General features: G+C 39.5%; 1 protein-coding gene across 4 annotated transcripts in view; it reads right to left on the reverse strand.

The window, feature by feature from the left end:
• Window positions 1-2,721: 2,721 nt before the first annotated feature.
• NAE1 (NEDD8 activating enzyme E1 subunit 1) overlaps window positions 2,722-15,627 on the reverse strand; it is a 45,603-nt gene continuing 32,697 nt past the window's right edge. For 2 of the 4 annotated variants that reach the window (XM_044911442.1, XM_044911441.1), the window contains 10 exons: window positions 15,114-15,205; window positions 13,003-13,062; window positions 12,782-12,915; window positions 10,941-11,016; window positions 10,596-10,635; window positions 8,614-8,700; window positions 8,004-8,096; window positions 5,311-5,425; window positions 5,177-5,226; window positions 2,735-2,961 (listed from right to left, as the gene is read on the reverse strand). In XM_044911442.1, the coding sequence (XP_044767377.1) occupies window positions 2,852-2,961; window positions 5,177-5,226; window positions 5,311-5,425; window positions 8,004-8,096; window positions 8,614-8,700; window positions 10,596-10,635; window positions 10,941-11,016; window positions 12,782-12,915; window positions 13,003-13,062; window positions 15,114-15,205 (857 nt within the window). In that variant the 3' untranslated portion in view covers window positions 2,735-2,851. Of the gene's footprint in view, window positions 2,962-5,129; window positions 5,227-5,310; window positions 5,426-8,003; window positions 8,097-8,613; window positions 8,701-10,595; window positions 10,636-10,940; window positions 11,017-12,781; window positions 12,916-13,002; window positions 13,063-15,113; window positions 15,206-15,627 lie in introns of all 4 variants that reach the window. The other 2 variants (XM_021705768.1, XM_021705769.1) reach the window with 2 other exon arrangements.

The following is a 15,627-nucleotide window of genomic DNA, read 5'->3' on the forward strand; positions in this document are numbered from 1 at the left end:
TCATATGTGGAAATTTTTGCTTTGTGAAGGAATTTAAGGACTATTTCCTTAGTTTTAATTAGTCAGAATTAATTATTCTGCTTTAAATATGATTTTATTTTTAAAAAGGAATATAACTTTAAAATCTAAACATCTTGAAACTGAAACTGACAAAATACACTACCTTCTATTCCCCTTTGTCTTTCCTATACTTTTTTCAATTAAATGGTCACTTTGCACACAAAAAAAATAGAGTTTTCCAACTACCTTGTAGCATTAATACAAGTCATCTATTTACTACCAAAATGCTTTAGAAACATCCACAGCAAAGGACAGGCTATAACTTTCAAGGAATTGATAATTATATAATTATATTTTAAATTATATAGTCTCTTCCCCAACACAAAAGTATCTGTTCAATAAAGCAGACAGTGTTTTCAGTAATTTAGTGAAGATGCAAATTGTAATGAACAAGATTTCAAAATTGCTGTGTTCTCACAGGAGGGAGAAATGATTTTTCCAGGTAACAGGAAGAAACCATCCCACTTACAGGTTTAATTTAATCTACTCTCAAAAACAGTGCTGTTAAATTCAAATTTAAGCAAGAAAACTAGCTGAAAATTACTCTTTCCCTTGGCCTAGAAACTGTTAACATGAAAAGCTTTTTTGAAATGTAAATATTACCCCCAAAATATCAGAACGATAAATGGCATCTTCCTGTATAAGGCTGGCAGGCTGAAAATCCCACCATTAATTGCCATCACTAAGTCCTTGACAGCGGATACCCAGCTTGGACTCATACATTGTGGAAATTTTCCTTACAGTAGGAGAAGCGAGGGAGAAAGGGCCAATATGCAAATAAATTAGCTTTTACAATAGTTAAAATAGATTGAGAACAGGTGCAGAAAAGCGAGGGTACCACGAGTGAGTTCACACTACATTTACATTCCCAGACTCCGGAGATCGGAGCAGCTGTTTCACATTAATCCTCATCACCTCTTCCCAGTTTGCACAGGCGGGCGATGCCCGATCTTTCCAAGGAGGGAAGTCTATCTACCTCCACCCCGTTTCCCTCATTAACACCAAGACCTGGCTCACCTAAAGAGCCGGGAGATCTCCTTTTGAAGAGCAAAGGTCTTCCCCAGGCCCTCTCTTCTTAGGCCAGGGCTCTCCAACTCCTGCCAAGGACGGGATGCTGGTTGAAGGCGCGAGTCCCGGCCTTTCATGGGAGATTCACCAGCAGCGGGTGCGCCCCTCAAGGGCTGCAGCCCACGCGGCCCGGCCCACGGTCTGAGAAAGGGCCTCACCACTGGTTCCCACCCCTCCCATAACCCGAATCACCCGGCGAGAGGCCCGAGGATTCTCAAGTACAATCAGGGTCGGAACCTGCCGGGCTCCAGACGCCCGACTACATGGTACGTGACAATTCTCTTTCTGCCACCAGCTGCTGTGGGGACTGCAGCCGGGGTCTGCTGCCTCCTCAGGGAAGCCCGTTCCTGCCAGCTCAATCCACCCCCTCACGTCAGGGGGTTGGAAAGGGAAGAGCCGGGCGTCCCGCATCCCAGCCGCTGTGACGGCGGACCCGGGCCTACCAGCGGCAGCCCACCTTCCACAGGAGGCCAGAGCTCGGTTCCCGGGCGGGAGCCGGGCAGGATCCGAACGCGCGGGGAGCAGAGGCCGTGACCTTCACCCTCCAGTCGCAGCGCGCTGGGATTCCGCCCCTTCTCCCTCGCCGCCAGCCTACAACGACGCCATACTCGGTTTCCCGCCCAACGGGTAGGGCCCACTTCCGTAGGGCGGGACTTCCGGCTGCGCCAACCCGGTCTCTCTCCGCTGACCGCCGCTCCCGTTACCAATGCGGGTTCCGGGTATGAAGGGGGTGGATGCAGTGTCATTAAGTGGTGGAAAGTCACAATGTGAAAGGGAAATCCTCTGATCTCATCGCCCCCAGTTTTTAGGGCTTTCTTTGCTCAGAGGGGCGTTGGCAGCAAGGAGTCAGGAGAGCAGGCTCTGGGACGATGAAGCTGGTTCTGGGACTGTGGCTGCAGGGCACAACATGGGTTAAGAGGCCATACGAGCACCAAGCCTGGCCTTATTCCTCTCTCCCAAGCTTCCTGTCCTTTCTAATAAAACTATACACTGAAATATTTGTCTTTTCAAATCGTGATGGTCCTAAGACGTCCATAGCTAAAATCTATGCATGGCTTAAATTCATTGCTTAAGAGGGTAAGAAAAAAACCTATATTAAACTGTTTTTAATGAAACACAAGAGATTTTTTTTTTTAAGATTTTATTTTTAAGTAATCTCTATATGCAAGGTGGGCCTTGAACCTACAATCCACAGATCAAGAGTCGCATGCTGTAAGGACTGAGCCAGCCAGGCACCCCACAAGGGATTTTTATAAGTAACTTTGAATTAGCAAACCAGAAATAATGAACTCAATTAAAAATGGATAGCTTTTGGGGAATCTGGGTGGCTCAGATGGTTAAGCATCTGCCTTCCGCTCGGGTCATGATCCCAGGGTCCTGGGATCGAGCCCCATGTCTGGCTCCTGGCTCAGGGGGGAGCCTGCTTCTCCCTTTGCCTCTCCCCCTGCTCATGCTCTCTCTGTATCTGTGTCTCGAATGAATAAATAAAATCTTAAAACAAAATAAATTAAAATTCTTAAAAAAAAAAATGGATAGCTTTTATTCTCAGAAAAACGACCGCTTCCTTCCCCCACAAAGAACAAGACTACATTATTACAAATGAGAAAAATGTTTATTAAGGAAACAATTTAACAGTTCTCCCTTCCTAGAATTTTACAAACTAGAGCACAACCTGAAGGCAATTACAGTTTAAATCATTAACACACTACATAGGATGCTTATTCTACAACTGGAAAGTTGCTGAAGTTTGTGACATGCCACTATAAATGTAAGTATTATTAAAAATTACAAATTGTTTGGTGATTATTTTGATAACCTCCTGAGCAGCAGCTCCTGCAAGGAAAAAGGAGAAAAGCAAATCTTTGAAAAAGGTAAATTTCAAGTTATATAAAAATATCCAATTCTGTAAAGAAAACCTTTCATTTCCAAAAGCAAGTGTTTAAAAATAAGCCAAAACAGGCATAGCTTACTGAAGCACATCAAAATCAAGGACTGCAATTTTTTTATAACTATATTATTACAGGAACAAATTTTGTCCTATACATTCACACTTTGGGATATTATGCCACAATTTAAAAGAATGAAGTATTATGGCGGTTTCGAATGCTGATGATATTTTAAGTCAAGTCAAAACAGTAGTATGGTTGATAGTGCTTTTTAAAAAATACAAATAGGGGCGCCTGGGTGGCTCAGTCGTTAAGTGTCTGCCTTCGGCTCAGGTCATGATCCCAGAGTCCTGGGATCAAGCCCCGCATCGGGCTCCCTGCTCAGCGGAAAGCCTGCTTCTCCCTCTCCCACTCCCCCTGCTTGTGTTCCCTCTCTCGCTGTGTCTCTCTCTGTCAAATAAATAAAATCTTTAAAAAAAATAAAAAATAAAAATAAATAAAAAATAAAAAATACAAATAGAAAAAATTCTCGAAGATGATCCTTATGTTACATTTACCCTGTGCCTACTTTACTTTAATAAAATGGAATAAAGGTGTATTTGTTCTAAATACATTTGTAATTTGGAAACAATCTATATTAAATACCGCCAGGCTGCTATACTCAGTAACAGTCTTATACAGTAAGAAGTTTTGAGTAACTAATCAAAGCAAACAATAGAAAAAACAAAACTACAGAGAAAAAAGAAAAATTCTTCATCTATTATAATATGAAGCTTCTTTTTTTTTTTTTCTTTCTTTAATGGACAGAAAGAGAGAGAGAGAGACAGCGAGAGAAGGAACACAAGCAGGGGGAGTGGGAGAGGGAGAAGCAGGCTCCCCGCTGAGCAGGGAGCTCGATGCGGGGCTCGGTCCCAGGACCCTGGGATCATGACCCGAGCTGAAGGCAGTCGCCTAACCGACTGAGCCACCCAGGCACCCCTGAAGCTTCATCTTTCACAAACATTCATTGATTCAATAAAATATGAGACTCTATTATGTACCAGAAACTCTTCTAGGCACTAGGGATAAAGAACAAAAGAACAAATCCTTGCCCTCATGGATCTTACTTTTTAGTAGAAAGGGAGAGAGAATTTACAAATAAGTAAAATTTACAGTAAGTCAAATGACCCTAAGTGCTAAGGAGAAAAAGCAAGAAAGGGGGATATATATGAGTGCAAGAGGAGTGACTCAGTTTTAAAGTGGGGAGTCAGGAATGGCCTCATATAACATTTTAACAAAGGGAAGATAACATTTTAACAAAGACCTGAAAGAAGTGGAATATAACCGTGTTGTGCAGAATATAGAACACGTTATGGACTAAATGTCCTCAAAATTCATGTTAAATCCTTAATACCTAATGTGATAGTATTTGGAGATGAAGATGGTATGGGGGTCTTTGGGAGGTAAATAGGGTCATGGGGTAGGGCCCTCATGATGGGTTTAGTGCCCACATAAGACATCAGAGAGCTTGTGTCCCATCTGTCCTCCCTGAACAAAGACAAGGTTATATAATGGCACACAGCAAGATGGTAGCCACCTACAAGCCACAAACAGGCCTCACCAGAAACCAACTGCCCTGGCCCTGACCTTGGACTTCTAGCCTCCAGGGAGTTTTTACGAAAGAGATGCTAACTTTCATTTGGGCCTTGAAGAACAGGTAGATTTTAGACATGCAAGAAATAGGGAGATTTAAGGCAAATGGGCCCTGAGGGTTAAGGATTGTAGGAGCAGGAAATCATAGGGCATGTCTCCAGGAAAAGGAAATAACTTGAAAAAACCAAGGCCAGAAAGGCAGGGTGGAACCAGAACACGGTGTGTTTTTAATGTCAAATCAAGGACTCTGGACTTGTTTTCTGAAGATCATTGTAGTGTGTATGTGTTACTGCCAGGGCAGAGGGTTAGTTAAGTGAGAGACATGATCAGAGCTACGCTTTAGGAAGATCAATGACACTTCACTTTAAGATGGACAGTAGTGGGAGATGAAAAGCAGAGACCAGTAAAATAATCTAAATAACACAATATCCTGCCTCACTGACTCCCCTAGTTAAAACAGCTCAGAAAACAAAACTTCTTAACTGTATTGTGTTACCACAGATGCCAGTCTTCTCATCTATGGAACTCACCCCCTAAGAACGCAGCAATGGTGTGTGGTTCAGCAGCTCCGTATCGGCAACTACAGAAAGAGATGGAGACGTGAACTTAGATTAGCCTTATGACAAGACAGGTATTATCTTTCCCATGCCCTAAAAATACTCACAATTCATGGACATAGTCATCTTTCACCATTACAGATAATCCATTTTCCTGAAGGAAGCCAGTGAGACAAGACTTCAGCTTTCCTATATCTTCTTCAACTTGGTAGTTAGATACCCCTAAAAATACATATGTAAGTTAATTTTCATTAAAATGAATAATGAAATTCTAAACCAATGGCTATCTACTTTTCTAAATCCAGTTTTAGGTGTTCTAGTCAAAATAGTAAGGAATGAAACTGAAGTAAGAACAAAAATAAGGGTAAGTACGAGACCAATATTTACAACTATCACAAAGCTGTAACAATCAAAGAAACCATCTGAAACCTATTAAAATTTCAAGTTTGGTAAGTCTGCTTTGTTTACTGTTCTATACCCAGTATCTAGAAAAGTATCTGACACATAGTTGGTGCTCAATAATTATCTGACAGAAGAATTAAATGAATAAGAAAGTAATGTTCCATTTATACTCTGTATAAAAATTATGGTGCTCGGGGTGCCTTGGTAGCTCAGTCGTTAAGCGTCCAACTCTTGATTTTGGCTCAGGTCATGATCTCAGGTCAAGGTCTTGGTCTTGAGATCAAGCTCCACATCAGGCTCTGCAATGGGCATGGAGCCTGCTTAAGATTCTTTCCCTCTCCCTCTGCCCCTCCCGCCCTAAAAAAAAATTATGGTGCTTAAAAAAATTATGGTGTTTATTATCCATTTGCAGAAGACTAAATGACACTGAAGACATAAAGCTATAATAGGTAACATTTATTGAACATTAATAAATGCTGGACAGTGTTCTAAGTACCATATATATTAATTGATTTAATCCTCACAAAAACCCTATGAAGTAGGTACTATTATTATCCCCATTTATAGGTGAGAAAACTGAGGCAGACAGATTAAGTTATTTGCCTGAGTTACTTAGCTCCTAAGTAGCAAAACTGGGATATAGGCCTGGGCAGTTCTTAATGATTATACTATGTCTCCAAAGGCAAAGCTATTATTATTACTACCGGAAGGAAAAATACAATTGCTGTAATATTCAAGAATTACTAAAACAAATAATATTTTTTAGCCCTTCTAGTTTAAAAACCATCACTACTCTTCCTCATAATAATAATACCAAGCCTTTATTGAATACTTACAAGGTGCCATGCAGTGTGTTAAGTGATTTTCATACATCACCTACGTAACCCTTACAATCCAAGAGTAGACACTATTATCACCGTTCCATAAATGAGAAAACTGAGACTTGGAAATAGTGACCCACCCAAGATCAAGAGATAGTAAGCGACAGAGCTTAGATCTGAACCTAGGTTCAACTCCAAAGCCTGTGCTCTCTGTGGTAGCTAGTCTCCCAAGATGGCTCCCCAATGAATACTCCTTTGTGCCCTCACGAAGTCCCCTCCCCCTCTTAATCTAAGCTGGCTCTGTGAAGCCAATAGAACATGATGTAAGTGATGTTGTGTGACTTCTGAGGCTAATTCATAAAAAGCCTTGTATGTTCCACCTGGGTCTTTTGGAATGTTAACTTTGGGAAAGCCAGCCACCATGTAAGAAGTCTGCCCTAGGAATACAATGCTAAAAGGAAGCCCCAGTTAGCCATGGAGAGAGATGCCTGACCAGCCCTCAAGCAGTTCCAGCTGTTCCAACTAAAGTGCCAGTCACATGAGTGAAAATGTCTTCTTGGATGTCAAGCCTTCAGATGACCCCAGCCCCAGGCGTCATGCAACTCCGAGAGTGATAACTGCCTAACTGAGCCCAGCCAATCCACAAATTACAAGATAATAATTTACTGTTTTAAACCAGTAAGGTTTGGGATGGTTTGTTATGCAATAAATCAAAAATACAAGCTATCAAACAATACACATAAAGTAATACATATTTGGTGTTTATTCCTTTTCTTTCTGCTGGTAAGCTTGCTCGTTAAGACTGTAACTCAGTGGGCATACTACATCAGTTGGGGCAACAGGTTTTCTGATACTTCTAGAATGTGCTGCTATGCCGTAATACTGCACAATTAAAATTATCATCTTAATAAAAATATTCTGGTCAACTGAAGATCTTTTGAGATTATACCAATTCTCCAATTAACTACATTTACAGACAACAAAAAATAGATTCTGAGCAAAGAAATCCCTACACCTTCAGAGTTTGGAATTCAAGTCACTAGGCATACTTCTTATGGCTTTCCTGTTCCACTAAATTAAACTCAGTGTGAGTCTTAGAAGTAAACTATGGAAACTGACAGGAAAAAAACATTTTATTCTAGGGGCACCCAGGTGGCTCAGTCGGTTAAGTGTCCGACTCTTGATTTCAGCTCAGGTCATGATCTCAGGGTTGTGAGATTGAGCCCCGAGTAGGGCTCTTTGCTGGGCATGGAGCCTGCTTAAGATTCTCTCTTTCTCTTTCCCTTTGCCCCTCCCCCCCCAACTCCTCAAAAAAAGAAAAAGTTTTATTCTATAGGCATTCAACCAACATTCTCCTGTAATAGTTTAGAATCAAACATTATTTGCAAATACTTACACTTAAAAAACAAATGGTATTTCCTCCCTGAGATGAAGTAGGTATAAACTGTTTACAATGTAAAATTCAAGCACCACTACTGTAAACACCCCAAGAACACCCAAGAAACTTTAAGATTTAATTCAATTTAAGTATTTACTCAAGACTTTATTGTATATGATAATGAGATTGCTAGTCTTACCTGGATATCGACCATGTTGTTTATGAAACCTATCAACAGCCCGTAACATTAAATATAATACTATCTCATTATCTGGATTGTCCATGCTGGAAACTGAAAGGGAAAAACAATTCAGTGTAATTTGGATAATTCATTACATAAAAACAATGTAGAACTGAATTTACTATATACTCCAGTTTCAGGATACACGGCAATTCTATCACAAAATTTAAATATTTTGTGACAATAAAATAGAAAATGATAAATAATAGTAAAATAAAGGGAGAGGGAGATATGTTAAGATGAAACCCAATGTTCTTAAGGACTATTAGTTAGTCACATAATCTCTAATAACGTAGTAACGTTCTGACTTTAGCTCTTCTTCATATCACATAACTTACTCAGTAACCTAAAGATGATTTCATGTATATATTAAGTTTTTATTTTGCAGTTATGACTATTTGGAAGTATGACTACTTCTTGGTTTATAGAATAAAATTTACAGTACAATATTTACATTATCCTATAAATTATCATCATATACTCACTACTATTAAACACAAAATATTTATTTATACCTCTAAAATTGATTAAAACTAATAACCTAGCATCAAAGGATTATTATACTTACTTATTTCCTCCTTGTTAATTGTATCCAAGCCATATTCTTCAGCTAAGGATCGACATCTTACCACTCGAAGAAATGCAGAATTGGTGCCTGAATACAGGAAAGACATTATGGAAGTAGGGCGCCTGGGTGGCTCAGTTGGTTAAGCGACTGCCTTCGGCTCAGGTCATGATCCTGGAGTCCCTGGATCGAGTACCGCATCGGGCTCCCTGCTCAGCAGGGAGTCTGCTTCTCCCTCTGACCCTCCCCTATCTCATGTGCTCTCTCTCTCAAATAAATAAATAAAATCTTTAAAAAAAAAAAAAAAAGACATTATGGAAGTAAATGGTTGAGATGTGAGTATTCCAAATCACAAGTCACTCTAAGAACAGGAAATTTTGTATATACTCTTTACAGACATGGAAATGTGAAGAAATGCCTCTTTGGCTCTCATGGTTAGCAGAGAAGGCACTAGAACACAAATCATCTGAAATTCATATCCTTGGCAGTACAACTAGCTCAGCACTGAGTAAGTAGGTGATGGCACCTCTCTGAGCTTGCTTTCATTTGTAAAATGGGGATATTACCTTTGAAAGTTGTTCTGTGGATGAAATGTGCAAGTGTATCAAGTGCATACCTCCCACAATACCTGATAGGACTCAGTGAACAGTCATTTTTATCATTATTACGGATAAGTAGTCCTAAAGGAGAGCATTATATATATTGTGCGCTTTATATATGTAAAACTTTCTTAAAAAAAACCCTTTGTATTATGGAAATTTTCAAACATACCCCAAAGTAGAGAGAAGAGAATTAACTTTCAAGTACCCAACATCCAGCTTCTAATCTGGTATCATATGAGCTAGTAGAGCAAACACAAATTCAAAAACAAGGTGCAAGATTGGTAGTGAAACAAAACAGTAAAACTAAGCCTCAACAAGCACTATGGAAGAGTCATTAAAGGAAGAACATGGATAAATACATTTTAAAGCTGGGGAACGTACAAAATATAGACTTTTGCAGAAGCTTAGGGCAGTAGCTACAGGGAAAAATTCTCAGACAGCATGTAAAACAAATTTTATTATTCTTAAACTATTTTTTTTTTTTTTTTTTAGATTTTATTTCTTTATTTGAGACAGCACAGAGGGAGAGGGAGAAGCAGACTCCCTCTTAAGTATTTATTCAAGACTTTGAATAAATTAAGCAGGGAGCCCGATGGACACAGGGCCTAATCCCAGGACCCCAGGATCACGACCTGGACCAAAGGCAAATGCTTAACCAACTGAGCCACTGAGACACCCCTCTTAAACTAATTCTTTTTTCTTTTTTTTTTAAAGATTTTATTTATTTATTTGACAGAGAGAGACATAGTGAGAGCAGGAACACAAGCAGGGGGAGTAGGAGAGGGAGAAGCAGGCCTCCTGCAGAGCAGGGAGCCCGATATGGGACTCGATCCCAGGACCCTGGGATCATGACCCGAGCCGAAGGCAGACGCTCAACGACTGAGCCACCCAGGCGCCCCCTCTTAAACTAATTCTTAAATACAAGAAAATGCTTTGGGCCTCCTAAGGAGTTATCAAGATCCCAAGAGCCAACCCACTCTGAAACTGGATGGCAAAATTCTTAATTCCATCAGTAATTTAACACAGATCAAAGTGAGTATTTAAACCAATATTGTCAAGGTACATGTGACTCGAGATTTCACATCCAAAGTCTTCACATAAAACTTTCCCAAACTATTTAAAAGTAATAAGCTGAAAATAATTCTGTATTGACAATTTTCAACTGACCTTCATGTCTTTTCAGCACTGCCATAGACAGATAAGCTCTATCACTGACCATCTTAAAACACCCTCTCCTTTTATTATGAGGGGAAAAAAACACCAACTCTTAGTAATTCTTATCTATACCACTGAGACCATGGAAAATTTTTAATGTTAGCCATTTAAAATTCCTGAAAACATTTCGATCAAGTGAAGTAAAGAAATTAATTCAAGGGGACTTACAGAGTAATTTTAATTCTTTCTCTGAAATGGACTCTGGTGCCTGTAAAGACAGAAATGCAGGTTTTGCTCCAGTATAAAAGAGGAGATGAACACAGATTGCAGCACAAAGCCAATCACTGGGAGATGGAGAGGCTTTCCCCAAGCACTGGAAGAGCACTGTAAAAACACCTTGTTTCCTTAGTGAAGGCCTTTCTCATTAGCCAGGTCAGAGATCCCTCTAAAGAAGCCTAGAACCAGGCCACACCCTCTATCTCTAAACCTTTTTGGCCACTGGAGTTATGCAATCAGGCCAAATGGAGCCCTACTGTCCGTGAAAGGCACAGTACGCTCGGCTCAGCAGCTTACCTGGCCGATGGACTGCAACAATTTGGCAACATGATTACCCACAGCAGCAGCATCTTTCTTTGCTTTTTCACGGTAACTGGAAAAGAACAACAAACAGCTGTTTTCAACAATTTTTAAAGTTAGCAAAATTTAAATATCACCATGAAGCAAATTTCTTTCCTTTTCATGAAAAAATACTGGTCTGGTAACATACAAATGTAAAAATGCCATGGAAATGCTAGCAGCAGCAGCTGTTAGTGGCTGGGAATCTCCCCAGTGTTGGTGATGGACTCTTGGAATCTACTAATGCCTGAGCTCCCTCTATAATTAACAGCAATTTAAAAACTACCCTCCTAGAGGGATCCATGATCCATGCTTCTGGGAGGACCTGACTATGTATGTTACTGAAGAACATGATTTATCTCCTTGAAGTTAAATCCAAGGAAAGTCAAATACTTCAAAACTGTCTATCTCCAGGGATGCCTGGGTGGCTCAGTCGGTTAAGCGTCGTCTGCCTTCGGCTCAGGTCATGATCCCAGGGTCCTGGGATCAAGCCCCATATCAGGATCCCTGCTCAGTGGGGAGCATACTTCTCCCTCTCCCTCTGCTGCTCCCCCTGCTTGTGCGCACGCTCTATTTCAAATAAATAAATAAAATCTTTAGAAAGAAAAAAATTCATGTAGAAAAAACAAATTCATGTAAAACCTATAAGGTCTATTTACACTTTCATTCTCTGAAGATGATCAGTGTTAAGCTGACTACCTTGATTGTGAGGTCATACTTCCGTCTATCCTCAGCTGACTTTCCCCAAGTTTTAAATAATTGAACTTTTAGACTAGGACAACAAAGGTGTGTTAGACAGTGGCTGAGGTGAAAAATACAATGTCTAGAGAACAGAGATCTTCTGTGTGACATCATTTGGTCCTTGAGGAACCCAAACCAGTGGCCCTGGATTCATCAGCAACATGCCTAAACTACATAACAGTAATATCCACTGAGATCCATACTTATGACAGTCTATCTGGGTTCAGGCTAGTGACACTTAGAGAGCTGGTGTCCATCTACAGTCAAAAACTCTTTAAATTATGAAACATTTTGATAAAATATTCATCAAACTAAAGACTTCGAGTTTTAAGTTATAGATAAAAGTTCCTATAGGGCCATAGTTAAGAGTATAGAGCTGGGGGGCATCTGACTCTTCTTGGTTTCAGCTCAGATCATGATCTCAGGGTCGTGGGATCAAGCCCTGCGTTGAGCCCTACCTCAGCCTCTGTGCTCAGCAGGGAGTCTGTTTCAGGTTCTCTCTCTTCCTCACCCTCTGCCCCTACCCTTCGTGCTCGCTCTCTCTCTCTCTCCCTAAAAACAATAAATCTTAAAAAAAAAAAAAAAAGAGTATAGAGCTGGGTTTCATGGGTTCGAATCCTGACTCTATTTCCCAGCTATCTGACTCTGAATAAATTACCTTTTCTATGTTTCAGTTTCCTCATCTGTAAAACTGGGACAATAATAGTATCTCTCTCATGGGGTTGTTGTAAACATTAAATTAGTTAATACATAGAGCAGTTCATAGCACAGAGTTAAAGGTCAAATATTAGGTTTTTATCATGAAAGATGAAAGAAAAAATCTGCCCCCTAGTCAGTAGATGGGAACTCTCTGTACTTTCTGCTCAATGTTGCTATAAACCTAAAACTATTCTAAAAAATAAGACCTATTTTAAAAAGTCTGCCCCTAAGTTTTTTTAGCTTATTTTTAAAAACTGTAACAGACTTGCATTTGATTTCTGATAGAGTGGTAAAATATGTTCATCTGTACTATAAACAGGTTAATTTATTGGTAACATAGTTTGAAAACAGTGACTTACACATTTTGCAGCTTTATATATTTGCTTGAATCTGCGATCATATCAGGAATTGTGCCTCGAACAGGTAAATTTCCCTGACCCTCTTTGGCCACAAATTCCTTTAAGGCACGAGCTAAAATCCAAAATGATGGAGTCTAAAAGAGTAAGAAAAAAATTAGTATTAAATGGCATCTGAATTTGACCCAAAGGTTAAGATGGCACTATTTACTTTTGGTTGTTACCTGTTTGGTGATATTTATGCAGCGATCATCATTAAATATATCTTCAATACTGCTTGGGATCTAACAAAGGAACACAAAACATTTACTTATACTAAGAATGTGCCCATCTGTATTTCCACTCTTTCCCCAAACAAATTCTTTTAATTCCTACATTGTAATCAAATACAAACTTCTGATGTGCTCAGACTTTTTTTGTAAAGATTTTATTTGAGAGAGAGAGAGAGAGAGAGAGAGTGGGAGCACGTGTGCACACAAGTGATGAGGGGGAAAGAGGGAGACGGAGAAGCAGACTCCCTGTTGAGCAGGGAGCCCCACTCAGGGCTCAATCCCAGGACTCTGGGGTCATGACCTGAGCCGAAGGTAAATGCTTAATTGACTGACCCACCCGGCCGCCACCATGCTTATTAGACTTTCATTGAGAATCAGTACCAGACAGAGATTTGATGAGGAAAGAGAGAATGGAAGGAAGTCCCCTCCTGCCCACTGGTGTCAGCATTAAAGACTGACCAGTTCTCTTCCATCATACATGGATTAAAAAGGGAGCCAAAGTAAATCTTTTGATATAGTTACATCTGAAGATATAACAAAGATTTCAGACATTACTAGCAAGCTAGATTTGTAGTCCATGTGTTTCCAGCTTGTCAAAAATGTGAAACCCTTACACCCTAAATCAGGAACTACTGGAAGAGACAACAACTCTGGCAAAAACTAGATAGTTAAATTAAGTACTTTTAATGCTGGCAAAAATCATCATACATTAATAACAACTATTGAAATTATAGGCTTTGATTCTACAGCTGTGTGGAAAGAAGAAATTTCTTATTGGTAACTTCCTAACTGGTCTCTCTGTTTCTGCTCCCAGTCCCCTACAGTCTATTCTTCTCACAAGAACCAGAATGATTTTTTAGATATTTAAGTAACGTCACTCCACGCCCTGCTCAAAATGCTTGAATGGCCCCCTCCCGATCCTAGAACTCCTCATCCTCATCATGTTCTACCCCTCTGTTCTGTGCAAATTTTGTTCATAGCACCTAGTGCATGTATCTGTCTGCTTGGTTCACCATACAGAACCTAACTATGAGAACCTTGGGTTTTTTTTAATTGGGGTAAATTTTACATTCAGTGAAATGAATCTTAAACGTACAGTTTGATGCATTTTGATTACTCTGCATGTCCTTTTAACCATCACCTCAATTAAGACAAAGAAAATTATCATCACCCCAGAAAACTGATTGATAAAGCACACACTTTAATTACTCAGCAATATTACCTCATTGTCTCCAAAAAGTTTGTAATGACAGCTTAAGTGCTTTCCTAATGTGAAAGACAGCATTTTTTGCCATTTTAAATTATAAGAAAATTCTTAACTTAAAATACCAGTTGTGTTATTCCAAATTTCCCAAAAACCTCACTGGCAAGACCTTAACAACAAAACAAAGGGCATCTAAACAGAGTTATCCTCCAAATAATGTTTTACAATGTCATTAAGAACGTCTTCCATTATATCCAAACAACTACTGTCAAAAGCAGACACAGGGTAAGATTTTACTTTCAGGCAACACTATTTTGGGCCAGCAAAGTATCACCTTCATTATATATTTCCTACACCCAAACTGTTACTATTCACAAATCATGTACTTCAAATAATGTATATAAATCACTGTATCACTAGTATATGCTGAAGCACCGATAACCATTTTAACAAGGACAATACAGTCTTATTAAAACAAGATTCAATCCATATTATAGATATTAATTTCTAACAACTTTACAATTTAGGAAATATTAACTTAAATCTAAAATAAGGGCACCTGGTGGCTCAGTCAATTAAGCCCCTGACTTGTGATTTCAGCTTAGGTCATGATCTCAGGGTGGTGGGATGGAGCCCAGCATCTGGCTCTGCACTCAGCTGGGAGTCTGCTTGGGATTCTCTCCCTCTCCCTCTGCCCCCACCAAATCATGCACACATGCACACATGTTCTCTTGCTTACTCTTTCTCTAAAATAAATAATGTTTTTTTTTTAAAAAGAAAAATATAAAATCAACTATTTCACATGAGGACTTCAGAAAACACCTTTCTTGTATGAATTCCTCAGCAACACTTTTAATACCTGAGTTGTATTTAGTGCTGTGTTCACATTTTTAATAGCTTCTTCAAAATTCTCTTCATCTTCCGGAGCCCCGTTTTCATTCTTTAGAATTCCTAGTAAAATAGAAATTGGTTAGCAAAAAATAGCCCTTTTCTTCTCACCCCTTTGCTCTCCCTAACATTATGGAAATAACCTCATCAGATCTTAAAAGGGAGGATTGGATACTGAAACTTAAGAAGAAAGAGGCTTATCATTAGTCATTTTTTAATTAATATTAGCAGCTAACCTTTGTTAAGCTTTTACTCTGTATCAGACACTACTAAGTGTACTTCACATTTTATTGTATGAATGAATCCTCACAACAACCCACGAGGTAGTTATCAGCAGCACCCAGTTCCTCATTCACAGATGAGGAAACTATCATTAGTTATTTAAAAAACCATATGATGAGTGGCTCCTAAACCTCCCCTGAGAAAAAATAAAATACAAGCTCATGATGGCACTGTCTGACAAAGCAGCTGACAGAAATCCAACA

This window comes from Neomonachus schauinslandi, chromosome 16 (genome assembly GCF_002201575.2).
Source record: "Neomonachus schauinslandi chromosome 16, ASM220157v2, whole genome shotgun sequence".
Lineage (NCBI taxonomy): Eukaryota > Metazoa > Chordata > Mammalia > Carnivora > Phocidae > Neomonachus > Neomonachus schauinslandi.